Source organism: Nelusetta ayraudi, unplaced genomic scaffold (assembly GCF_046127955.1).
Source record: "Nelusetta ayraudi isolate G7.1 ecotype Tasmania unplaced genomic scaffold, CSIRO-AGI_Nayr_v1 ptg000055l, whole genome shotgun sequence".
Taxonomy (NCBI): domain Eukaryota; kingdom Metazoa; phylum Chordata; class Actinopteri; order Tetraodontiformes; family Monacanthidae; genus Nelusetta; species Nelusetta ayraudi.
The window spans coordinates 448,599-474,324 of NW_027466105.1; the positions used below are offsets into that span (position 1 = coordinate 448,599).

General features: G+C 45.3%; 4 protein-coding genes and 1 long non-coding RNA gene across 5 annotated transcripts in view; all 5 read right to left on the reverse strand.

The window, feature by feature from the left end:
• LOC142896520 (uncharacterized) overlaps positions 1–17,466 on the reverse strand; it is a 63,100-nt gene extending 45,634 nt beyond the window's left edge. The window contains exon 1 of the mRNA XM_076038220.1: positions 16,697–17,466. Within this exon, the coding sequence (XP_075894335.1) occupies positions 16,697–17,316 (620 nt within the window). The 5' untranslated portion in view covers positions 17,317–17,466. The remainder of the gene's footprint in view (positions 1–16,696) is intronic.
• Positions 1–18,475, reverse strand: part of LOC142896523 (NACHT, LRR and PYD domains-containing protein 12-like) — a 167,421-nt gene extending 148,946 nt beyond the window's left edge. The window contains exon 1 of the mRNA XM_076038224.1: positions 17,586–18,475. Within this exon, the coding sequence (XP_075894339.1) occupies positions 17,586–18,475 (890 nt within the window). The remainder of the gene's footprint in view (positions 1–17,585) is intronic.
• Positions 6,941–7,866, reverse strand: LOC142896519 (uncharacterized). Its single transcript, XR_012928368.1, has 2 exons — positions 7,693–7,866; positions 6,941–7,304 (listed from the first exon to the last, which is right to left on the reverse strand). It is a non-coding gene; the product is annotated as an uncharacterized LOC142896519 (long non-coding RNA).
• On the reverse strand, positions 8,609–16,129 carry LOC142896521 (ribonuclease inhibitor-like). The gene is made up of 3 exons (XM_076038221.1): positions 16,002–16,129; positions 15,499–15,672; positions 8,609–8,864 (listed from the first exon to the last, which is right to left on the reverse strand). The coding sequence occupies exons 1-3, from the start codon at positions 16,127–16,129 to the stop codon at positions 8,624–8,626; spliced, it is 543 nt and encodes a 180-aa protein (XP_075894336.1). The 3' UTR covers positions 8,609–8,623.
• A 27-nt stretch (positions 18,476–18,502) lies between the features above and the next one.
• On the reverse strand, positions 18,503–23,595 carry LOC142896524 (protein NLRC3-like). Its single transcript, XM_076038225.1, has 3 exons — positions 23,591–23,595; positions 19,724–19,899; positions 18,503–19,458 (listed from the first exon to the last, which is right to left on the reverse strand). The coding sequence occupies exons 1-3, from the start codon at positions 23,593–23,595 to the stop codon at positions 18,503–18,505; spliced, it is 1,137 nt and encodes a 378-aa protein (XP_075894340.1).
• Positions 23,596–25,726: the final 2,131 nt, after the last annotated feature.

The window sequence follows — 25,726 nt, forward strand, 5'->3', positions numbered from 1 at the left end:
CAGGACTTCAGGAGATATATAATCAAAGTGTTAAAGCAGCAGAAATGAAACGTCAGTTGAGGTCAAGGTCACACAGGTCAGAGGTTGTGATGGCTTTTATTGTCAGAATATTGAATCATTGAAATATAATGTTTGAGCTCGTAACAAAGTTAGGATGATATAACATAATCACATAAAATAAATGATCTGGTTTCCTTCTGATTCATTGACGTCCTTCTGAAATCTCCACACAAACATCTGGCAAGCATCAAAACCATGAATTATTTTGAGGGAAACTTCTTTTGTCTTACTTATGATTCAATAATGATTTGAGTTCCCATCACAGGTGTTGTGAATCACTTTATCTTTTCCACATGATTTCCTTATTTAAGATCATGAAGCAGAAATAAAGTCTCTTGAAAAGTATTTTTCACCTCCAAAATGAAGATGTTATAGAACTCTGAAGTGAGAGCAGAGCAGTGTGTTGTTGATGTGTGGAACCTTCATGCTGAGATGTTCCAGCCGTGGATGATGAGAGCAGAAGCAGTGGTTGTGTTGCTGCTGCCTTCACTGAGCAGCTGCTCCAAGTCCTGCTTCTTCCACTGAGGATTCAGCTCCACCAGTGGCTTCTGGGACGTCTCTCCCAGTAACCACAGCAGCTTGTAGGGAGAAGCAGTCCGCCAGCCACCAGGCTCCACTGGGGTCAAAGGTCGTGCCAGCTTGCTGGTTCGCTCCACTGGTGTTGTAGTTCTGTCAACCACCACTAGATGGGGCTCTCCTCTTCACTCTCCTCCTCACTCCCCATCACAAAGGTCTCCCAGCGTCAGAGAGAAGAAGAGACAGCAACAGTCAGGACTCACCGTCCTTGAACGCATCATCACAGAGACGTTGACTGTTGATGGAGATGATGGAGTGACTGGTGAGAAGAAGCAGACTCTCAGTCACATGTCAAGTGTGGAACATATGAAGGTCATGTGAGCATGGAGTGTTGGACTGATACTGAGGCCTGATGAAGATGAACTGATCAATAATTGAGTGGTGAACTGAGAGAAGAAGCAGTTTGGCAGCAGATGTTGGATGAATGAGGAGCAGTTGATCAATGTTGACATAGTTTTTCTATTGGTTGGAAATGTCTTGTTGGCAGGGCAGAAAGATCAACTCCCCAGTATGATACAACTGATGGTTGCATTGTGGCTACGAACAAAACCAAACAAGCAAAAACTGGTCAAACATCGCCCCTCAGTGGCAGAACTGGGAGCTGCGAGGACCGACACGTCATAGGAAGGTTTGAAGGTTCAAGGCCGCATTTGAACACATTGTTTCTTATTGACATATTATAGAGTGACCTGTCTGAAATATCTGCCTGTTAATCAATGTGTTATTTTTTCAGCATGTGTTCATTTCTCTGTACAGTCTGCAGTAGAAGGTAGTTCTGACTCGAGGGCGCCCCCTGGCGGCTCTTTACAAAACTACAGTTGCCATCACTTGTTGGCAGTCCATGATGACGGTGAGAAAAATGTGATTTCCTCTTTGAAGAGCTGCACCTGTTTCTCCCTGACGTGATGAGACTGGACACTTGTTGAGGGATGTGGCGGCTGCTGGTCTTTCAAGGAGGGGAAGCTCATTTTCTGCCTGCGTCATAAAATCCATTTGTTTATTTATACGTAAATTATGCCATCAATGTCTTTCAATAAAAATGATCAGTGACCCTGTTGTAGCAGCTAGCTGCCTGCCTGCCACATCACACCAGTCTGTTGCACAAACTGTCCACTGCCTGGCCACATCTGGAGCACAAGCTAGAAATCAGCTTTGCACTTCCTGCTGCTGCACAGTGTTCTTCTGTCTGATCAGCCTTTCTCCCCCTCAGGCTGCAGCTGCACTGGTGAGTTCCAGCTGACATTATATCTTCATATATTCTTATTAACGGCTGACTGTGTATAATGGAGATACTGTTTATATATACAGTATGTATGCATTGTAGTTGTACCCATATTTTATTTATTTATACACAGCCTTGGCAACATCTATTGTATTTATGGACCTATAATTATATAATTATATCTGTTAAAGCTTTCGGGTTATATATATATATGTATATATATATATGTGTATATATATATATTAAGCGTGTCAAAGTTAACGCGTTATTAACGCGTTAACTCAACGCCGCTTTATCGCCGAAATGTTTTTTTATCGCGCAATTAACGCACACAATGCTTTTTGAGCCTTTGGCCGCTCCATAGATTGTGGAAACCGGAAATGAATTGACTCACAGCACACAGTCACACGCTTGCAGCCGGTGTACCGGCTTGTAAACACAACAAAAAACACGAGCGCTTCCATTCGGCGCCCATGTTCAGCAATGTAGTAGTTCACACCCGACGCGAACAGGCGCGCGGCTCCCCTCGCGGATCGCGCCATGCATTTAACGTCAGTTCACTGGACGTGGAAGCGAAGCGCCGAGCGCTTCCATTCGGCGCCCACGTTAATCAATGTGGTGGTTCACACTAGACGCAAACAGGCGCGCGGCTCGCGCCATGCAGTTGTCGCTTCGGCGTCTGCTCTATTTTGTGCGCGAGCCGTGAGCGATCCTCGTCAATAGTACAGGAAGTCGCTAAAAAAAAACAACAACGAGAAAAGAAAATCCGGTGAATTTTCAAAATAAACTAATTTCAAAATAATATATATATATATAAATATATATATATATACATATATATATACATATATATATATATATATATATATATATATATATACATATATATATATATATATGTATCCACTGAGACTTACCGTCTGTAACGTGTCTTCCACAGGTCCGGTACGGGTCATGGACTACGAGGAGTACGACGACGAGTACTTGCTCTTCCAGCAGCTTCTCAACGACACCGCCAACACCTCTGAGCCGGGTTACGTGGTCAGCGACCCGGTCCAGCTGTGTCCCAGGACCGGCGTCAACCACTTTGGCGCCAGGATCATCCCAGTCTTCTACTACGTCAACTTCCTGCTCAGCTACCTCGGCAACGGCTTGGTGCTCTTTGTCATCTACAAGTACGAGAAGCTCAACACCGCCACCAACGTCTTCCTCCTGAACCTGGTCCTGTCCAATGTCCTCTTCACCTCCATCCTCCCCTTCTGGGCCACCTACCACCTCTCGGAGTGGATCTTCGGCGAGGCGCTGTGCAAGCTGGTCAGCGGCGCCTACTCTGTTGGCTTCTGCTACCTGACCGTGGTGCACGCGGTCCCGGCCGCCAAGAGCAGGAGGAGGGCGAACGCCGTGGCGGGAACGCTGACGGTCTGGCTGGTCAGCGTGGCGGCCAGCGCCAAGGAGTTTGTCCTGCAGACGGTGTGGGAGAGTCCATTTGACGGGCTGATGTGCGAGGAGGCCGGGTACCCCGAGAGCACCGTGCTACCAGCAGTTCCTGCTCTTCTTCCTGCTCCCGCTCTTCATGGTGATGTACTGCTACACCGGCATCACCGTCCACGTCCTGTCCACTCGGCTGAAGAACAAGTGCCGCACCGTCAAGCTCATCTTTGTCACCGTTTTCACCTTTTTCCTCTGCTGGACGTCCTACAACGTGATAGTCTTCCTGCGCGCCCTCGAGCTCTCCGGCCCCAGCCGGGGGGGGGGGGCGGCTCATCGTGTGCCGCCTTGGAGGCCACGGACTATGCGCTGTACGTGACGCAGAACGTGGCCTACGTGTACTGTTGCGTCAGTCCCGTGTTTTACACGTTTGTGGGCAAGAAGTTCCAGAGCCACTTGAGAAAGCTGCTGGCCAGGAAGCTGCCGTGCCTCCACAAGCACATGAGCCTCAGCAGCCAGAGCAGCAGGACCACGTCCCAGAGGACCGCACACTCTGTCTACTAGTGCCCGTCTCACACACACACACACACACACACACACACACACACACACACACACACAGCCAGTTGTTCCCACCTAGACAGTAAGCGCTGTATATCTAGAAAAACAAACTAGCAGTTCATGGACTAAGTCTCAATCCAGGGTCTGCATCCTTGGAAGGAAGCCTCCATTGTCTGAAGGAAGCGTCCACCGTCCGAAGGAAGCGTCCTCCGGCCGAAGGATGCGTCCTCCGTCTGAAGGAAGCGTCCTCCGTCTGAAGGAAGCGTCCTCCCAAGGACCCGGCCCAGAAGGACCGACCCAAACCCCGCCTCCCCGGTAACCTCACGGGACGGTCTAGCCTTGGGCGTACTTCCTGGTTGCGTCACCGCCGTTCCCTCCTGCTGGCCAACCCCGGAAGTGTGGTTTTCATAGCATCAAGCTCACCATTGGTTGGTTGGATGTTCAAATCAGTAAAAACCCTGCGTTAAAAACTGAAGATTTGATGTGAAATTTCAATACTTAAATTTATACGCGGTGTCTTTGCCAGTAGATGGCGCTAATTTCAGCTGACTTCCCAGGATCCCAGGATGCTTTGCAGCAGCAGCACGCAAAGCATCCTGGGATACAGAAGGAGGTGAAGGATAGTAGTGGTGTAGCCTTGGTGCTAACAGTAGGGAGCATTTGGAGCGTCGTTCTGACTATTGGGAATTGGGAGGAGCCTTCAGCGCAGTGCGGTGACGCAACTTCCTTTCAAATTGCAGCCTTCCAAGGATGCAGCGCCTGAACTGAGACACAGCCATGGACTGCTGGTGACGTACGGGGTCACGTGACCCGTTCACTGACCAGTGAACATGGCGCGGGGATGTGTGTGAAAAGTACACAATTATTCTTTGGGTTTTGAACTCAATGGTTTGTTGTGTTGTGTAAACCTTGTCAGCAGTGAGTTGTATCAACTATTATCAACTACTACAAATAGATCAATAAATACACACATTTTATGGACTGAAATGTGTTTTTCTGATGTGTGGGCTGTTTGTCCTGGTGTGTTTCCAGAGGAAGTCCTGGATCCTTGTGGCTGTAGGGGGAGTAGGAGGCTCAACGTTGGCCTTGACAAAGGACAGTAGTGACCTTGTCACTGCTGAGCTCCACTCAGTTTGTTCAAACACTGGGTTTGTTTTTACCTAACCCTGATGGAGCCTTGCTATGAGTGGAACTGTGACACACGAGAAGGCTTTACTAGACAGAGGGGGTGGGGGGTAGCGGAGCAGCAGCAGATGGATGCAGTGTTTTGGTGAGCCACCTCATAGGAGGAGATAATGTATCCTGGGATATCATGGAGAAAACGTGTTGCTGTAATGTCAATGGAACCAAGTCAGTGTCTGTGAAGCCCCACCAGGCTGTTGAGCTACTAGAACAGGGGTGACATGACAGACCTGCATCGAGTCGGCGGGCCACCGAAGTTATGTTGACAGGGGGGGGCAACTCCATTGGGACAGACCTCTACATCGCGGTCGAACGTGATATATGGATAGATGGCGGTCACAATTCGCTATTTTGCCGGTGATAGATAGTGTGTGTTGAATACATACATTTGTCACTGTATTTTGATTTACCTTGTATGTATATCTATACTGTTGGAATCATATATTTAGTTTAGATGTTAGTGTTGAATAATATAATTAGTTTAGATGTTTGTTTATAATAACATGATTATTAATATAAAGCTGTTTAATCATTTGGCTGACCTACTCATAGAGAAAAGGCATTGTTGCAGGAGTCACACAAAGAGCTCAAGAAGGAACAAAGGGAAGAACATCCCTCACTAACTGGTGACCCTGGGGGAGCAGAGGGTGACCCTGGAGACCAGAGGGTGACCCTGGGGGACCAGTGGGTGACCAGAGGGTGACCCTGGGGGACCGGATCACCCTGGGGGAGCAGAGGGTGACCATGGGGGACCAGAGGATGGACAGAGAGCTAACTGACTTTGCGACCACCATAAGACTTTATAACCCGGTCATTTACAGGTGGGAGAACTCATGATCCATCGGAGGCACGGGGGGGAGGAGCCTGTGACCTCAGGCATGTTGTGCACTGTATTATTTCAACAGGTCACGCTGGAACCAATGATGGATCATTTGGCTCCCTGCCAAATAAGGACTTGTTTCCTGTTGCACTCAGTAATCAGAGACTTGGATCAAAGGCTGCCCCAACATCCAATGAGGCTTGGGTCTGGAGACCGGGCAGGCAGTCAGAAGAGGACAACACCTGGGAGTGTTTGCATGTTTTCTTTCTGTATAAAAGGACTGGGTCAAGGGACAGAGAGCAGTCAGACTTCATGCCCTGACAATACTTTGGTGTTGCTAGGGTTCTGAACTGGGCCCAGAGCTCTGTATAGTTGTACCCTCAATTGATTTCTTTACTAAAGACATATTTAAATTGGCATTCTTCTCCTGTGACTCTTCATTCAACTAACACGCGGATCAGCAGCACGGCACAAGGAAATCTGATCCAACAATACATAGAGAGAGAGAGAGAGAGAGAATTTTGTGTATACAACATTAATACAAACAAAGTACCGTAAATACGCCAGGGATTGACAGAAAAAAAAAAGATAACCTTAATCAACCGATGTAGTCTGGGCGACTGCCAATGACGTCACATACGGCAACTCTATTAGGACGGGGTTTGCCTATGTCTGTACTAGAACCACCCAGAACCACCAGGGTGTTTAGCTCTTAGAACCCCCTAGAACCTCCTAGAACCATCCAGAACCACCAGGGTGTTTAGCTCCTAGAACCATCCAGAACCACCCAGAACCACCAGGGTGTTTAGCTCTTAGAACCCCCTAGAACAATCCAGAACCACCAGGGTGTTTAGCTCTTAAACAATCCAGAACCACCAGGGTGTTGAGCGCTTTATTGCAATGACTCTGCAAACACTGAGACACCTGAGTCAAATGATACAAGTGTTGGTGAAGATGCCACATTTCACAGCACATTGAAGCTACTAACATAGATCTACATACACATTAATCTACCTGAACATGCAAACACAAGCAGGTGGAGATACTGCTCAAGAAAAAAGGTGCATTTAACATTGATGGACTTATATGGGTACGCATACAAATATATATTTATTAGTGCTGGGACTCCATTAAAGAAAATAATCTAATTAATTATGGTCTTTGTAATTGGTCAAACCTCTGACCTTTGACCTCTATCAGTCATGGTTGACCTCCAGTGCTCACGCAGTGCTTCACTGGAAGGCCAAGAACAATCCAAGAGTCCATATGTGGCACTGCAAGGTCCACCAGTGGCTTCTGGGACGTCTCTCCCAGTAACCACAGCAGCGTGTAGGGAGAAGCAGTCTGCCAGCCACCAGGCTCCACTGGGGTCAAAGGTCGTGACACGCAGTTCTGTCAGCCACCACTAGATGGGGCTCTCCTCTTCACTCTCCTCCTCATCCTCCCTCAATACCTCTCCCACCTGCAGAGAGAAGAAGAGACAGCAGGAGTCAGGACTCACAGTCCTTGAACGCATCATCACACAGACGTTGACTGTTGATGGAGATGATGGAGTGACTGGTGAGAAGAAGCAGACTCTCAGTCACATGTCAAGTGTGGAACATATGAAGGTCATGTGAGCATGGAGTGTTGGACTGATACTGAGGCCTGATGAAGATGAACTGATCAATAATTGAGTGGTGAACTGAGAGAAGAAGCAGTTTGGCAGCAGATGTTGGATGAATGAGGAGCAGCTGGACGACACCATCCTCCTCTCACACTGTGACTGGGAACACTGGACCTCTGCTGTGGGATCAACTGGCTTTGGTGCTGGAACCATCATCCACTGCTTCCAAACCAGTACTGACCTCACAGTCTGCAGTTGATAGTCTCTGCTGTGGACAAGATCCATCAGTGGCTTCACTGATGAAGCCTTCAGGTTGTTCAACCTCAGGTCCAGCTCTCTGAGGTGGGAGGGGTTGGACTTCAGAGCTGAGAGCAGCCAATCACAACTGACCTCTGACAAACTGCAGTCAATCAACCTGAATAGAGAATAAATGATGGAGAGTTTATAATGATGGAGAGTTTTTCCAAGGTGTCATCACTCTGAAAATCAAAGTGAAATGTCGACTTCAGAATCTGACACTACAGAAAATGTCACCTTGAAATTAAATCCTCAGTCCAAAACTAATGTGTGTTGAAATGATGTTTGGTCACATGACCACTGATGAACAGAATGAAGTTTTCATATTTCTGGATGTCATTTTGATATGAATCAACCTTCAGTTCAATGTTTATTCAACATGTGTGATGAAGTGTGTTTGGTGCTGAAACCATCATCCACTGGTTCCAAACCAGTACTGACCTCAGAACCTCCAGTTTACAGTCTGGACTCTGCAGAAAACCACTCAGCACCTTCACTCCTGAATCCTGCAGCTGGTTGTCACTCAGGTCCAGCTCTCTGAGGTGGGAGGGGTTGGACTTCAGAGCTGAGAGCAGCCAATCACAACTGACCTCTGACAAACTGCAGTCAATCAACCTGAATAGAGAATAAATGATGGAGAGTTTATAATGATGGAGAGTTTTTCCAAGGTGTCATCACTCTGAAAATCAAAGTGAAATGTCGACTTCAGAATCTGACACTACAGAAAATGTCACCTTGAAATTAAATCCTCAGTCCAAAACTAATGTGTGTTGAAATGATGTTTGGTCACATGACCACTGATGAACAGAATGAAGTTTTCATATTTCTGGATGTCATTTTGATATGAATCAACCTTCAGTTCAATGTTTATTCAACATGTGTGATGAAGTGTGTTTGGTGCTGAAACCATCATCCACTGGTTCCAAACCAGTACTGACCTCAGAACCTCCAGTTTACAGTCTGGACTCTGCAGAAAACCACTCAGCACCTTCACTCCTGAATCCTGCAGCTGGTTGTCACTCAGGTCCAGCTCTCTGAGGTGGGAGGGGTTGGACTTCAGAGCTGAGAGCAGCCAATCACAGCTGAGCTCTGACAAACTGCACCCCTCCAGCCTGAATGTAGAATAAATGATGGAGAGTTTATAATGATGGAGAGTTTTTCCAGGGTGTCATCACTCTGAAAATCAAAGTGAAATGTCGACTTCAGAATCTGACTCTACAGAATAAAATGGGAGAGGGAGGGCGAGCGAACGAGTGCTGCACTGTGGAGTCCATTACTGGCTCTTGATGATGTTGCTGTCTGGGCCCCCTTGCACCAAAGTAGGATTGCGTCATCCAAGATGAGTCACTAAGCCTTCAGCGTTCAACCAATCCACAACATGTGTGTCCAGGCTTCATGGGTTGCACTAAAAGCCATCCAGGATGAGAAGACACGGATTCATCAAGCCAGGTGAAAGCTATCCTGGATCAGTGCGCCATGCACGCGGCTTCCTTCCATAGACCCCGGTTATGGAGCTGGGCTTAACGGATTGGCCATCTTTGACCTCCTCATAAGCCTCCATGAGGATTTGCGCCTGGGACGGGGATTCAGACTCTCGAACTTTCTTTTTTTTTGTAATTTATTGTTTATTTGGAGAAGCAAGTGTACAGACATTTCTCTTGCGTACAATATAAAGTCCACATCAAGTGTGGATATGAAAATATAATTGCTAATAATACTCCATTCCTTTTAACATAAAAAAGAAAAAAAAAAAAAAAAACACAGTAAAATGTGTATCATCTCATGAACCAGTCTTAGCAGTGTGTATCATGACAATGATTTTACAGAGCAGTCAAATTCAGTTTACAGAAATTACAGCTTTTATATATTCCGTCCATTTTGTCCATATCCTGAAAAAGGAGTCTCTTTGACCTTTAAGACAGAATGAGAATTTCTCTAGAATGTAAATATTCTGAACAATATCAATCCATTCATCAATTGTAGGTGCTTCAGTCCTCAACCATTTTCTCGTGATAGTTTTTTTGCTTGCTGCCAGAAGCATTGCCATGAGTTTTTTATCTGACAAATTCCAGTTATCCCATGAGATGTCTCCTAAGTACAGGACTTCACATTTAAAAGGAATTTTCTCAACAAAAATGTTATTTAAGTGCATGCACAGTTGATCCCAGAATGGTTTGATCACCGGACAACCCCAGAAGATATGGTAATGATTTGCCTTGTCTGTCTTACATTGTCTCCAGCAGGTAGCACTGTTGCTGTGATGTTTTTTCTGGGCAGGGGTAACAAAAAACCGAACAATGTTCTTCCAACAGAATTCCCTCCATGAATTGGAGCTTGAGGTCGTCCATTGAAATTTGTGAATCTTTTCCCAGCTTTCAACAGAAATAATTAAATTTCCTTCTTTTTGCCATTTATTCCTTATGTAGTCTGTGTCAACTTGTTTGAACAGCTGAATACCATTGTATAACTTGGAGACAACTTTAGTACAGGAACCTGATTTCAACAATGACAAAAGCACTTCTAAGAATCCTGGTCCAGCTGTTTCCCAAGTTTCTTGTAGATTATGATTATAGTAAGACCTAACCTGCAGATATCTGAAGAAGTCATCCTTCTCCAACCCATTTGACCTTTGAAGTTCTTCAAAACTCTGAAACACCCCCCTCTTGATGAATGTATAATAGGTGGTTAATCCTTTTGAGATCCATCCCTTGAATCTCCCATCATTCTTGTTTGGTTTAAAAGCCGAGTCAAAAGCGCACCACTTGAACATTTTGATCTGGTTACCTAAATGGCAAATTTTCACTATTCTTCTCCAAGAGTTTAGCATTGTGTATAACATCGAGTCATGCCGTATCATCAAATCATCTTGTAGTTCTTTGTCCATGAACATCGATAAGAGAGGTACACCTTCCACTGAGGAACTCTCTATGTCTTTCCATCCTGCATTGTATTGTGGACAGCATAGATAGATTAATGGTTTCAGTTGAGCTGCAAGATAATATTCCTGTAGGTTGGGAAGACCCAACCCCCCTTTCTCTTTCTTCAACTGCAGTGTTCTGTACCTTATTCTGGCCTTTTTCCCTTGCCAGATATATTGTGATATTAATCTGTCCCATTCTGTAAATTGTTTCTCCGGAATCAAGATAGGTAAGCACTGAAATAGATATAACAAGCGTGGACTGACTCAACTCTGGAGTGTAAATTGAAAAAAGGGATCACATTCCATCTCTGTATGTCTATTTTTAGTCTTGATGTTAGGGGGCCATAGTTGGCATCGAAAGTCCTGGAAAATTCTTTTGTTAGAAAAACCCCCAAATATTTTATGGAATCCGCCTCCCAATTCCATCTATACAAACTCTTAATTTTGTTTGGAGGGACATAGAGTCTGAGTCTTGTTGATATTAATCTTGTAACCCGACAATGAACCATATTCCGCAATCATCTCCATTAATATGGGTATAGTTTTAGTTGGATTTGTTATAGTTAGTATTAAATCATCAGCGAACAGGGATAGCTTTTGTTCACCAGAGGCCATCGCAACTCCTGTTATGTCAGGCCTCTGCCTTATCCATTGGCTCAAAGGCTCTATAAAAAGGGCGAAGAGGAGAGGTGAAATACAACACCCCTGCCTCGTACCTCTTTCCAAAATAAATGATTCCGATAGATCTCCGTTAATTTTTATCTTAGCTGATGGTTTCTCGTACAATGCCGCCAATACATCAATTAAGGACTGGTGGAATCCAAATTTATGCAACACTTTATACAGAAATTACCATCTGACCGAGTCAAATGCCTTTTCTGCGTCCAAACTCAGCATTGCAGTTTCTATTTTGTTTTGTTCTACGTGATTCAAGATGTGAAATGTTTTTCTGATGTTGTCCTGAGTCATTCTGTGTTTGATAAAACCCGTCTGGTCCTTATGTATTATGTCGGGTAAAATTTTTTCAAGCCTCTGTGAAAATATGGCAGTAAATAATTTATAATCAATATTTAACACACTCACTGGACGGTAGTTACCACAATCCAATTTATCCTTCCCCTCCTTAGGAATTACTGAAGGAGGGATTATTTTGTCTTTCAAAACGCAGTTAAACGCTCTCAATAAAGTAGGGATTAACTGATCTTGCATTTCTTTATACCACTCGGAGGTAAAACCATCCATTCCTGGGGATTTTCCTCCTTTTAACTTTCCAATAACTGCTCGTAGTTCTTCGTCGGTTATCTCCGATATTAATTTTTTATTTTGTTCACTCGTGACTGTAGGGAGAGTCAGGTGGGAAAGAAAGATGTCTATCTGATGATCGTTGTTTAATTTGGGTTGGGAATATAAGGTCTGATAAAAGTTTTTAAAACATTTATGAATATTTCCCAGTCCTGTCTCAACACCATTTGTATTTGTGTTTCATATTTTATAAATAGTTCTATCTGACTGTTGTTTTCATAATTTAAATGCTAAGAGCTTGAGCGATTTCTCCCCCCCTTCATAATATTTTTGTCTTGTAAGGAGAAGTTTCTTTTGTATCTCTAGTGTGTTTAACTCATCCAATTCTCTTTTCACTTCCTTGATTTTAATATTTGTTACCTCCCGGAAGGTTTTACAATGCTCCTGTTGGAGTTTCCTTAACTCCTCCTCCAGTTTGCATTGTTTTTGTAATCTCATTTTCTTTTTGTTTGAGGAGATCGCTATTATTTTCCCCCTGATCACCGACTTTAACGCGTCCCAGAGTATAATTGGCCCCACCTCTTCATTGTCGTTTTCATCCAAGTATCTTTTAATTTCATCTTTCAAATTATTTTTAATAATTTTATTTTTCAGCAAGTTTGTGTTAAACCTCCAGAGAGTGAATCTGTTTTTCCTAGTCAGAAAAAAAGACATATAAATTGGACTGTGGTCCGAGTTAGGGCTCTGGCCGATTTCACATTTTTCTATCCTATGAATATCATCTTTGAGCATGAAAAAATAATCTATGCGTGAGTATACTTTGTATGGAGGGGAGTAATGCGTGTAATCCCGACGACATGGATTTTTAACTCTCCATACATCCACCAATCCAGTTTCTTCTAACATGTTTCTGATTCTTTTACTGATAGTTTGTGTATTAGATTTTCCATTAGACGAATCCAAATTCGGGTTTAATCTAACATTAAAGTCCCCGGCATATATCAATACCCCTTGACTTTTTGTTACTGTCATTTCAAATATGTGTCTATAGAAGGTCCAGTCGCTACCAGGTGGAGCATAAACATTAATAAGAGTTATCAGGACGCCATCAATTTTCCCTGTAGTCAAAACAAATCTGCCTTCCTTGTCTTTATGTTCTGCAATATGTTCATAGTGCAGAGTACTTGATATTAAAGTTGCCACCCCTCTTCGCCTCCCCGAAGCATGGGAAGAAAAATACACATATTTATATCCCATCTTATTCAACTTGGCATGTTCGGAATCGTCTAGGTGGGTTTCCTGCAGAAAATTTGGACCTTTTCTTTCTTTAATTTAGATAAAATCTTCCATCTTTTTATCGGATTATGCATACCATTTATATTGAATGAAACCACCTTCAGTTGTTTTCTTTCCATTTAAGTGATGTCTTCCATTTCACCAATCACATTGGAGAGCCCCCTCAAGCCCACTAGAACTAAAAGAACATGAACAGATAAAGCAAGAACATACATACTCACTGCACAATGAAAAAACAAAAAAACAAAAAACAAAACAAAACAAGCTCGGCTTCCAAACAGGGGTCCATAACCTAGACCCTGTTGAGCTTCTTGGTGACAGCCCGGAAGGGAATGTCCTCCCAAATCTATTGGTGAGGGCCCTTCAGGTGGCAGCAGCACAGTTCCGAATGGACCCTGACAAACCTTTTTGTGAAACTATCATCTTTAACTTAGCCTATGTAGAAATTTCTATCTGAGAAGTGTACCTCAAGAGGAAAAACGTGGTATCCTTCAGTTCTCAAGGAGCTGGTGGTGATGTTCTCCTAAATGCCCTGAGCCTCTCTTTGTAGTTGACTTCTCTTGAAGAGCTGGAGGCGCCTTTCTCTCTTCTCCCTCCTGTCCTAGTCCAGGTCAGCCGCTCGATCTGCTCCTTCAGGGAATCAGGTGAACTGATGACTTTCACTTTGTAACCTCTTTTGACCATGTCCTCCGTAGCCTCCTCTATGTTGTCGTAGGTTCTGGGCCCTTCTTCATATCTCACTCGCAATCTCGCCGGAAAAAGGGTCTGGAACGAGACCCCGTTCTCCTTCAGAGCCCTACGAACCTCCGTATACTCTCGTCATTTTCTGAGAATGGCTGGTGGGTAGTCGTGGTCGAGATTTATTCGCTTTTCACGCCAAAAGAGTCCCTTTTGTTGCCAAGCCTTGCGCAGTACAAACTCTTTCATTTTGAAGCTCGAAAACCTCACAAGTATTGAACGTGGTGATACATTCTTCGGGGGTTGCGGTCCCAGCGCCCGATGTGCTCTTTCTATCCGCACGTCTGCCGCGTTCTCGACCAGACCGAGCCCCTCTTTCAGTAAGGTCTCCACAAATGTAGTCATCGACTCCGAGTCCTTCTCGGACCCCTCCGGAACACCGTAGATCCTGACATTTTCCCGACGAGATCGACTGTCCAGGTCCGTTAGCTTTTCTTCCAGCTTCACGTGTAACTTTAGCAGCCCGGTTAACACTTCCTCCGTGTTTAGAGTCCTCTCTTCATTTTTCTCCACCCGCTCCTCCACTTCGCTGATTCTTGCATTCGTTTTATTAATTTCCTCCTTGATAGACTTCAGTTGTTCGTTGTTTTCCTGACGGAAACCTCTCAGTTCTTCTAGTAACACTTCTAAGCTAGCCATCTCGTCCTCGCTTCTTCGTTAGCCCGTGGCTTCACGGAGTTAGCTGTAACTACTTCCTTTCTCTCGCCGATTGTTATATAGAAGCAGGGGCTTCGTTTGTCGTCTTACCCCCTCTGTACGTTTACCGTGGTATGTGGAAATTATATTACTGGGGGTAGGTCTGTGATTTCTTCGGTTCTTTCGGGAGCCGTTCTATCGAGCTGCCATCTCCATGAGTCTCCAGACTCTCAAACTTTCAAAGCTCGCGAGCTTGGAAGCCCAGACTCCCAGGTCATAGTCATGCGCACCAAGCATTCAGCCAAAGGGATCTTCCCTTGGCCAAGCAGCCAGGGCGCATGATCAATTGGAGGCATAGTGACAGGACCGTCCACTGTCACAAAAACAAGCTCATGTTACTCTTTGATGTGTCTTCATCTTTCTATGGGATGTGTATTTTTATATAGGATGCATGGCAAAGTAGAAGTCATGTTAGAAATGATCCAATGATTGCAATATGATCTCAACTCATTTCTTTATCATGATTGAAATGAAATGATTCCAAAGCTTGAAATAATGACAGTGGCTGGAGGTGAATGTGATAACAACGTGCAGTGTTGAGTGGAAGAAGCACTGCCTTCCACTGGTGGTGACTGTTGACTGAGACAAGGATGAATTAGATCCTGGAACTCAGCCTGGTCTGGAGCAGCTCACTCCACACAATAAATCTCCACGGTAACTTCTAGCAGAACATATCTCACTTCCACCTATCCCACTGTTGTGCAACCACATCAAACATCAATTGATCCAGGATAACCAAGATATCCCGGCTTAATCCCTCATCCTAGTTTCCTGCAACAGGGCCCAGTCAAGTGAAAATCATGACAACAATTACGAGAGTGATAGAAGTTGTAGAGTGAAGAGGGTGAACTGACCTCAGAGTCTCCAGTTTACAGTCTGGACTCTGCAGAAAACCACTCAGCACCTTCACTCCTGAATCCTGCAGCTGGTTGAGACTCAGGTCCAGGTGTCTGAGGTGGGAGGGGTTGGACTTCAGAGCTGAGAGCAGCCAATCACAGCTGAGCTCTGACAACCTGCAGCTCTCCAACCTGAATGTAGAATAAATGATGGAGAGTTTATAATGATGGAGAGTTTTTCCAGGGTGTCATCACTCTGAACATCAAAGTGAAATGTGGACTTCAGAATCTGACACGACAGAAACAGAGAGGGAGGGAGAGAGGGCGAGTGAGTGAGCGCTGCAATCTGAAATCTGACCACTAGATTGCAGTATTTTACACACTGGACCTTTAAACCCAGTTTCACTCATTTCAAACACAAACCAGTGACTGCAAATTGAATTTCCAACAGCAGTGAAGTGAAAATCATGACAACAATAACAAGAGTGATAGAAGTTGTAGAGTGAAGAGGGTGAACTGACCTCAGAGTCTCCAGTTTACATTCTGGACTCTGCAGAAAACAACTCAGCTCCTTCACTCCTGAATCCTGCAGCTGGTTGTCACTCACCTCTCCAACCTGAATAAAGAATGAATATTTGATTCCTTCCATGGTGTAAATGTCATATTCAGAGTCATTCCTCCCTGTTGATGATCCAGATGTGCGGCTGTTGGGATCACTGAGTCATTCCCTCAAAGGAGTCATTGTGCCAGTGTGTTGTCAACACAATAACAACAGCAGTGTGTCAGTCAGTGTGCAGCCAATCAGCAGTGAAGATGGAAAATAATCAGTGAGTCCTTTGTGTGCTTGTGGCTGTTTTCAGTCATCAGAGTCTTGTTACAAGTCAAACACATTCAAAGGACAAGATGAAGAAATACTGCTGCACTATTAATCTGCCTCTAATATTTCTTCACAGGATCTTCTGATCAGTCATGTGACCTTCATCACCAATCAACAACTTCCGTTGAGCTCTCAAGTGACTGGAGACATTTTCCACACTTTCTTCCACCATCCAAAGTCTTTTCTGGCTGCAGATTGTTGACATGAAAATATCAACAACATCCACTTTGTCTAGATGAGTCTTTAATATCTGCTTCAAAGTCTTCACACTGAGCAGCGTTACACACCAGTTGTCATCTGCTGACACACACTGTCCACCAGTAGAAAGCAGGAACTGACCTGAGAACTTCCAGTCTGCAGTTTGGACTCTGCAGTCCAGCACAGAGCAGCTTCACTCCAGGATCCTTCAGGATTGTCCAGCTCAGGTCCAGCAGTGTGAGGTGGGAGGGGCTGGACTGCAGAGCTGAAGACACCACTGCACAGTGAAGATCTGAGAGTTGAACACTGAATGAAGGAGAGCAGAATGAGAAGTTGCTGCTTCCATCATCATCATCATCATCATCATCATCATCATTACCATCATCATCACCACCATAATCATCATCACCATCATCATAATCTTCATCACCATCATCATCATCATCATCATCATCATCACCACCACCATCATCATCATCATCTTCATCATTATCACCATCATCATCTTCATCACCATCATCATCATCACCACCTCCATCATCCTCATCATCATCATCATCATCATCATCAACATCAACATCATCATCACCTCCATCATCATCATCATCATCATCATCATCAACATCATCATCACCACCATCACCATCATCTTCATCATGAATGATTGAAGAGTTGATTTTGGTTGACAGTGTAAATTCAATCAATCTTGTGCAATCAACTGACAACAATGAAAAAGAAGCTTCCCAAACAAATGTGCACATTATAAAGACTCACAACAACAAAAACATAACAACTGTGTGAAGGAAAAAGCAGCAGGCTGAAGACCAAGCTGATTCTTGCCTCTCCTATACAGTCCATAAGATTAGCTGGAATAATTAGTCAGACAAAATCAAAAAGGAAAAAAAGAGAAGTGCAACTCAACAAAATATGCTTGACATTATTCTTCATCATTGACTCACAATTCAACACACATACACACACACACACACACACACACACACACACACACACACACACAGTGTTTACATACCTTACTAAACGTATCACAGCCTTCCTGCAGTTCCTCACAGCTGGAATCAGTCTCAATCTTCCCTCCCAGGTTGTGTTGTACTTGCCTGGGTCCAACTCCTCCATAACCTCCTCTGACATCTGCAGCATGTAGGCCAGAGCTGAACACTGGATGGCTGAGAGTCCCTTCTCTGATCTGTTCTCTGACTGCAGGAACTCTTGGACCTCCTGATGCACTGACTGATCCTTCACCTCCAGCAGACAGTGGAATATGTTGATGCTTCTGTCAGGAGAAACATCACCAGTGTTCAGCTCCTTCAGGTTGTTGATGACCTTCTGTAAGGTTCCTGTATGATTGTCAGTGAGACCCAGCAGGCCTCCTAAGAGTCTATGGTTGGATTCCAGACTGAGTCCATGGAGAAAGCGAACAAACAAGTCCAGGTGACCGTTTGGACTCTGCAGGGATTTCTTCATCATCTTCTGAAGGAACTCATCCAGGGATTCTCCAGAGTGACCATCTTCTGTCCTCTTCCAGTTGGTGTGACAGTGGAAGCTGAAGACTGCAGCCAGAAACTCCTGGATGCTCAGATGAACGAAGCAGTAGACGGTTTTGTGGAAGATCACACTCTCTCTTCTGAAGATCTCTGTACAAACTCCTGAGTACAAAGAGGCTTCAGTCACACTGAGACCACACTTCTCCAGGTCTTCACTGTAGAACATGATGTTTCCACTCTCCAGATGTTCAAATGCCAGCTGGCCCAGCTTCAGAAGAAGCTCCCTGTCAGCCTCCGTCAGCTCCTGTGGACCTCCTCCATACTTGTGCTGCTTCCTCTTGGTCTGGACCAGCAGGAAGTGTGAGTACATGTCAGTCAGGGTCTTGGGCAGCTCTCCTCTCTGCTCTGAGCTCAACATGCTCTCCAGAACTGTGGCAGTGATCCATTAGAAGACTGGGATCTGACACATGATGTGGAGGCTCCTGGAGGCCTTGATGTGGGAAATGATCCTGCTGGACACATCTCCTCTATCTCTGAACCTCCTCCTGAAATACTCCTCCTTCTGGTCATCGGTGAAGCCTCGTACTTCTGTCAGCCTGTCCACACATGACGGAGGGATCTGATTGGCTGCTGCAGGTCTGGAAGTTATCCACAGCAGAGCCGAGGGAAGCAGATCTCCTCTGATCAGGTTTGTTAGCAGGACGCTGACTGACTTCTTCTGAGTGACGTCAGTCACCACCTGGTTCTTCTCAAAGTCCAGAGCCAGTCTGCTTTCATCCAGGCCGTCCAAGATGAAGAGAAGTTTGCAGACATGCAGCTGCTCTGCTGTGAGCTTCTCTAACGTTGGATGGAAAACATGGAGAAGCTCCAGAAGACTGTAGTGCTGCTCTTTGACCAAGGTGAGCTCCCTGAATGAGAGAGGAAGCACCAGATGAAGGTCCTGGTTCTCCAGGCCCTGGGCCCAGTCCAGAGTGAACTTCTGCACTGAGAAGGTTTTTCCAACCCCAGCGACGCCGTTGGTCAGCACCACTCTGACTCTGAGTCCCTGCTGCTCAGGTGAGGCTTCAAAGATCTGGCTGCACCTGATTGGACGGTCGTGGAGGCTCTTCTTGGTCTTCTTGGTCTCCATGGTCTCAGAGGTCTTGGTGGTCCTCTTGGTCTTCTTGGTCTTCTTGGTCTTCTTTGTCTCTGTGGTCTTCTTGGTCTTCTTGGTCTCCAGCTGCCTGACCTCATGCTCTCTGTTGACCTCCTCACTCAGTCCCTCAGTGATGTAGAGGTCAGTGTAGATGCTGTTGAGGAGGGTTTGACTTCCTGCTTCTTCACCTTCAGTCGCACGTTCACATCTCCTCTCCAGACTGATCTTCTGCTGCTGTAGAAGCTCCTGCAAACCATCATCAGCCTCTGGAGCAGAGAAAAGGTTGGAGAAGAAAACATCAGTGTGACAGTGTGAGCATCATTTTCTCTCCACAACTTTTCAGCTGCTGTGGTGAAGCTGCTGTGTGACTGTTTGCTCTCAACGTCCCTCAGTGAATCTTCTCACTGGAGGTCCTGACGTGATCTCAGAGGGAGAAGTGAAGGAGGTGCCAGTGGACAGTCTTACTGTGATCAGTCTGGCTGTGACTGGCAGGTTGCAGTGCTGCTCCACACTGAAGACACGAGGACTCACCTGATGGAGCAGACCGGTCCCAGAATGAGCCAATGAACCTTCTGTATAACGAGGACGTCCAGCTCATCCTGGCCTGCTGCTGCTGCTGCTGCTGCTGCTGCTGCTGCTGCTGCTGCTGCCGCTGTAGAAGCTCCTTCAGCTGCTGCTTCTCACCACCAGGACTCCCCTCCGTCTTCCTGTGGAGACACTTTGGCTTTGAGTGAGTGGATCAGTTGTTGGTGTCCATCACTTGTCAGCTGTTTTTCTGACTCCATCATTAGTTGGATGGAATCATTGTCTCCATCAACACTAACTGACAGCCTGCTGGCCTCCTAGTGGGCTCTTCACAAATCACTTCTTGTCTTTTGCTCTCTTTTCTAAATTCAATCCCTTCATGCAGCTTCACAATCAAAGAATTTGACCCACAAAGAATGGAGCGCAGCCGTTAATGACGCCGTCTTTTAGCCACCACGTTGCGCCCGTCATGGATGGCTGGAAATGTCTTGTTGCCAGGCAGAAAGATCAACTCCCCAGTATGATACAACTGATGCTTGCATTGTGGCTACAAACAAAACCAAACAAGCAAAAACTGGTCAAACAGCGCCCCTCAGTGGCAGAACTGGGAGCTGCGAGGACCGACGCGTCATAGGAAGGTTTGAAGGTTCAAGGCCACATTTGAACACATTGTGTTTCTTATTGACATATTATAGAGTGACCTGTCTGAAATATCTGCCTGTTAATCAATGTGTTATTTTTTCAGCATGTGTTCATTTCTCTGTACAGTCTGCAGTAGAAGGTAGTTTTGACTCGAGGGCGCCCCCTGGCGGCTCTTTCCAGAACTACATGCGTTCTTCGAGGACCCAGCCTAGAAGGACGGACCAAACCCCGCCTCCCCGGTAACCACTGGGGACGGTCTAGCCTTCACTGTATTTCCTCGTTGCGTCACCACCGTTCCCTCCGGCTGGCCAACCCCGGAAGTGACGTTTTTATAGTATCAAGCCATTGGTTCGCCATCTAACAATGCTGTTGGATGATCAAATAAGTAAAATCCTACGTTAAAAACTGGATACTTTATGTGAAACTTCAATATTTAAATTTATATGTCGTGTCTTTACCAGTATTGGCAGCGGGACGGCTTGACTGGTGAGAGGGGCATGATGGGAAATGACACTATTGACCAGATCAGGACTAAAATATTGATCCGTCCAATATGTGGATTCTCAAATCAATACTCCAGTCATCTGAGGCCTTCCATTGTTTCTCTGGGGTACAGCCAGATAGAAATGCTCCAACTCTGAATGACTGCTGCCTGCCTGCCTGAAGGGCCTCTGCTAAAATGATACAAATTGGTTATTTGACCAATGTTAAAGTTTTGCTCATTTCCTTCCTGAAATTCACCTTGAAATCCCACCCCCAGTTGGGATCAGGATAATACAGTTCTTTTTGGGTCAAAGTTCTCCACATCCTACTGAAATGTTTTCAACAACACAAACTGAAGCTTTGATCCAGATTAAAATTAGGATTGGATTACATCATCTAATCCCATTTCAGAATCCTTCTTTCCCTTTTCAACCCGTTTCCAAGATTCCATCCAATCCCAGAACCAACATCCAATCAGATTACCAGTGAAGGTGTGGGCGGGGCTAAGGCTGATGGGACCGACCAATAGCAAGGTGTTGATTTTTCAACATCAGGTGTTGATGATCAAGCAGGTGTTGTCATCAACAGCTCTGTTGAGTCAGCGGTTCATCTGTATTTCCGGGACAAAGGCCGCTCCTTCCAAGACTCAAAGGTCCAGATTTTAGACACAGAAGACAGATGGTTTGAGAGAGGAGTGAAAGAAGCCACCTGTGTCCACCTAGAGCGACCCTCTGTGAACAGAGAGGAGGACTCCTGCTGCTGCTGCTGCTGCTGCCTCCAGCCAACATGCAGCCAGACGGAGAAGCACTTGGACTTTGAGGTGCTCTTGGGATATTTTCTGATTCTTAGATTCTCTGACCAGTGTTTCTGCTCCCACTTCCCTGAAATCACATGACGCTGTGTTGAGCTGAAGTGCAGCCACGCCCCTCTCTCTCTGCCAGGGTGCATCCAATGTGGCTGTGGCTCCCAGGAGCAGTTGGAGTGCAAGAGGTGAAGATGGTCTGGTCCTCAAGGAGCTGCTCACTCCATCAAAAGACAAGGGCAGCAAACATTGTGTCAGAAGCAGTGGCAGGAAAACAGTGGCAGAAACTGCACAAGGAGCAGAACACACTGCAGGACAAAGTAGTGATGGACAAATGAAGCTTGTGGGAAACATCCAAGCACTGGAGCCACTGCTTCAAAATGGCTGCAAATGACTGCAAGCTGCAGTAACACTGCCCTCTGCTGGCCACACACACACACACACACATCTCAATGAGCAGCATTCAGGATGCTGCATTTATTGTAGAGAAGCTTTGATGCTGAAGTATCATTGCTCTGATCACCTTTGACCTTAAAAAGCCTCGACTTGAAATAATCTCTCTCTCTCAGGGTCAAAGGTCAAGGGCCAGAGGGATCAGTGGCACTGTTCAAAGCCACATTCACTGACTTTACCTTCCTGTTGTTGAGTTGAAACTCCGCCCACCCTCCCAGTTTCAGGGAGCCTGATTGTAACGGAACAATTGAATCAGGGGTCAGATGGTTGGAACCGGGTCAAAGGTCAAATTCATAGGTCAAAGACGTGTATTTCAGGAACGGAAGGTCATATAAAGATGATTCCACCTCTGGCCTGTTCAGAAGGGAGGAATTATGTCAGAGGATCCAGGTTTGAAGTCAAACTACGTCCCGGGGGCCATATGCGGCCAATTACACTCTCCAATCCGGCCGACCAAACTTGAAGGAATTATATTAATAGTCATTAAGTCATGAAATAGAAAACAATGAAAACAATTATTTTGTTGTGTTCATTATTTAATTGCCATTAAAGCAACATGTTGTCTACACATCCCCTGATATATGTCTTCCTCCAATGAGAAAGCGGCCCCTCTGTCATATTGTAGAAGCCATTATGGCCCACCAGTCAAACAGTTTGCCCACCCCTGGATTAGAGGCTCACTTAGTGTTGGAGTTGGGCTTGGTTCAAAGTAGCAAGAGAACAAAAGAGGCTTTGCTTCAGAATTGAACCAACAACCAGGATTGGAACCCTGGTTTTCAGCACCACAGTAAGCAGGCTAACCCACTGAGCTAAGCTGCTAAGCTGCTAAGCAGGTTCCTGAGGTCTGTGCAGGGATGTCACTACATCAATAGACAGCAGTGACTTGACATTGGTGCGTTTCAACACTGGACTCTGCAGGAGAAACAAACAGCCACAGTCACTTTGTACAAGTGCAACACAACAAGTGGAGCTGAAGCCTTTTAGATACAATTAAGAGGAAAGAAAATTCTCCTCACTCTTTGAAAATGGAATTCAAACAGAGTTTGAAAAGAGGGAAGGGGGAGCTCTGTGTTGGGAGTCAGCATTGGTCCCCACAAGACCGTCTTCAGCGTTGAGAAAGCAAAGAACTACAGAGGCCTCAGTGCTTCACCTGACACACTGACACACACTGACACACACTGACAAGCAGCGACACAGACACACAACAAAGGACAACAAGTTGCCAAAACCAAAGATTCTTCAACTCATTTCCTCATCAGTGATGAATAATAGAAGATCATCAGCATCAAATCAATCATATATAGGTCACTGTATGATATAATGACACAGTTTATAGTCACGTGTTTACCAGAAGCAGTGGGCTGTATAATGGGATGTATGAACAGGGTGACCTATTGACCTCCACAGTGCTCTGGCTAACAAGGTGGTTAGCTCAGTAGGCTAAATCTCTCACTGTGGTTGTAGAAGATGTGGGTTCAACTCCCACTTGGTACCACATGACCAAGTTTTTACTGTGTATATTTGTACTTTATACTATAGCATGTGTTTTTTTCTGGTTTTCAGACATGTTGAGATTTTGCTATAACTTTTAATGAAAGTATTTAAAATTCTTTGTACTTGGAAAAAAACAACATTGTATGCAGATTTTTTCAACTGTTCAGAGAAGAGCTTCAATCAGTTCTCCAGGAGCTGCATCCCATCAGCCCACTGATGGCTCAGTTAATAAGACAACTGACTGTGAATCACAAGGTTGTTGGTTCGAGTCCCACCATGGACTGAGACTCCAACGGCCCCAAAAGATCAGTAGAAGTGACTTCAGACTTTTCAAGTAGCTTCATCAGCATGAAAAGCAAAATGTCTCTGAATACTGGATGCTTCAATTGAGGTGACAAATTGCTCCTCTTGAATTGAAAACACTAGTCCCTCCCTACCTCTTTCTTTGTACACTTTATGATTCTTCCTACCCTGGCTTGTGATCTTTGATATACAATAAGACTCTGATCATTAGGATTCTGTTTGAAGACTTTCAATGCCTTGTTTCTGCTTTGAATTGCCTCATCACAACCACCTGAGCCTTGGTGGTCAGCTTTTAACTAGCATGCCCCTCCCTCTGGACCAACCCACAATGAAGTGGCAAATGACAAAAGCAGCCAATAGAAGGCCTTCAGTCAACATTAGAGGCTCCCTACCATCACTCTCACAAGCAAAACAAAAATACACACAATTCCACTGCTTCCCCCTGACAAGTCAACCTCAAAGTCATAGCACAACACTCCTGATTGGATGATTACTGAAGCACACGTGATGCTCCACTATCAGCAGCAGCCCTGTGCAGATGGCTACTTCCTGTTAGCTCTATCAGCAGCACTTGAGAGCAGCTCTGGTTCCGACCCAGTGACTGTGGAGGAGGGAGACAGCAGTTAACAGAAGCCCTCATCAAACAATGAAAGGATGAGTGTGTATGAATCAATAACCTGACTGGCCTCAACACACACTGTGTGTGTTCTGCAAATATACTGACTGAAAAAACATCTCCTTGTGTTTGAACTGTTCAATGTATTCTATATTGTTGTCTGTTGTTTGAAATGATTCTCTTCCTATGTTGACATTTGACTTTGGATTGATTGTAGATGATGGGAGTAGAACTCTGTTCAAGCCCTTTGGGCTTCGTTCCCTCCTTGTTTTAAATTGTGCTCAATAAATCAATACAAATACAAATATATGTGAGGGTAGGTGATGGTGTCAATGTTCAAATGTTTCTTGACAATGACAGAGGGGAATCTTTTTTTTCCCTTGTCCTGTCTGGCCATCATGAGCAGCAGAAGTGTGTCTGAATGTCTTCATGATGGCTGACAGATTTGATTCTCAAAGGCGGAGCTTGTGAGCCCAGGGTGTGAATGACACGGGTGGGTTCAGGAAGGACCTGATGACTGCTTTGATTCTATTTTGATGGATGAGTGATATTGTGGCCAGGACTGAGGGAGGGACAGAGAGAGAAAAAGAGAGAAAAAATTGGATGGAAGTGAGGGCTTGGGAGAGCAACTGGCAACAATGTACAGGTATTGTGTCCAAACAACAACAGATATTAGTTTACATAATTAATGATCCAAAAATGAACTCATTCAAATAGTAAACAGATGAACTCAGAGCCGGTGGGGAAGAGGTCCAGAGCAGTGAGCCCCCCTGGCCAGAGGCCACCAGCCCCCCGAAGAGCCAGGACCAGAGGGCTGGGAGGCAGACACCCCTGGATGGAGGACAGGAAGCACAACCTGGTCCCCGGATGGATGGGGACCCCCAGGACAAGAGAGTACCAGAACCAGGCCCTGGACCAGAACCCAGGCCCTTCACCCACTGGACAAGACAAGGCACGACAGAGAGGCTGGTCACATGGAGCAGCCTCTGAAAGACTGCTTTGACTCCACAGACTGGGACGCATTGCAGGGCTCTCACAACCACAACATGGACCAGATGGTTGACTGCACTACGGACTTTAGAAACTTCTGTATGGACGCTGTTGTTCAAGTTGGATCTGGACGCTGCTTTGCCAACAACAAGCCCTGGAGAACCAGCGACATCAAGGACCTTCTGAACCAGGAGAAGGTCTTCAAAGATGCTGAGCGACAGGAGTT

What these genes read in the sequence shown, in the direction of transcription:
- LOC142896524 (XM_076038225.1), bottom strand. An exon ending in GGACCGGTCTGCTCCATCAG is followed by an intron (nt 19,459 to 19,723) that starts GTGAGTCCTCGT and finishes TCTCTGCTCCAG; the next exon opens with AGGCTGATGATGGTTTGCAG.
- LOC142896521 (XM_076038221.1), bottom strand. Translation starts at nt 16,129, where the DNA reads ATGGAAGGAATCAAATATTCATTCTTTATTCAGGTTGGAGAGGTGAGT. An exon ending in TGTAAACTGGAGACTCTGAG is followed by an intron (nt 15,673 to 16,001) that starts GTCAGTTCACCC and finishes TTCTACATTCAG; the next exon opens with GTTGGAGAGCTGCAGGTTGT. An exon ending in TGTAAACTGGAGACTCTGAG is followed by an intron (nt 8,865 to 15,498) that starts GTCAGTTCACCC and finishes TTCTACATTCAG; the next exon opens with GCTGGAGGGGTGCAGTTTGT.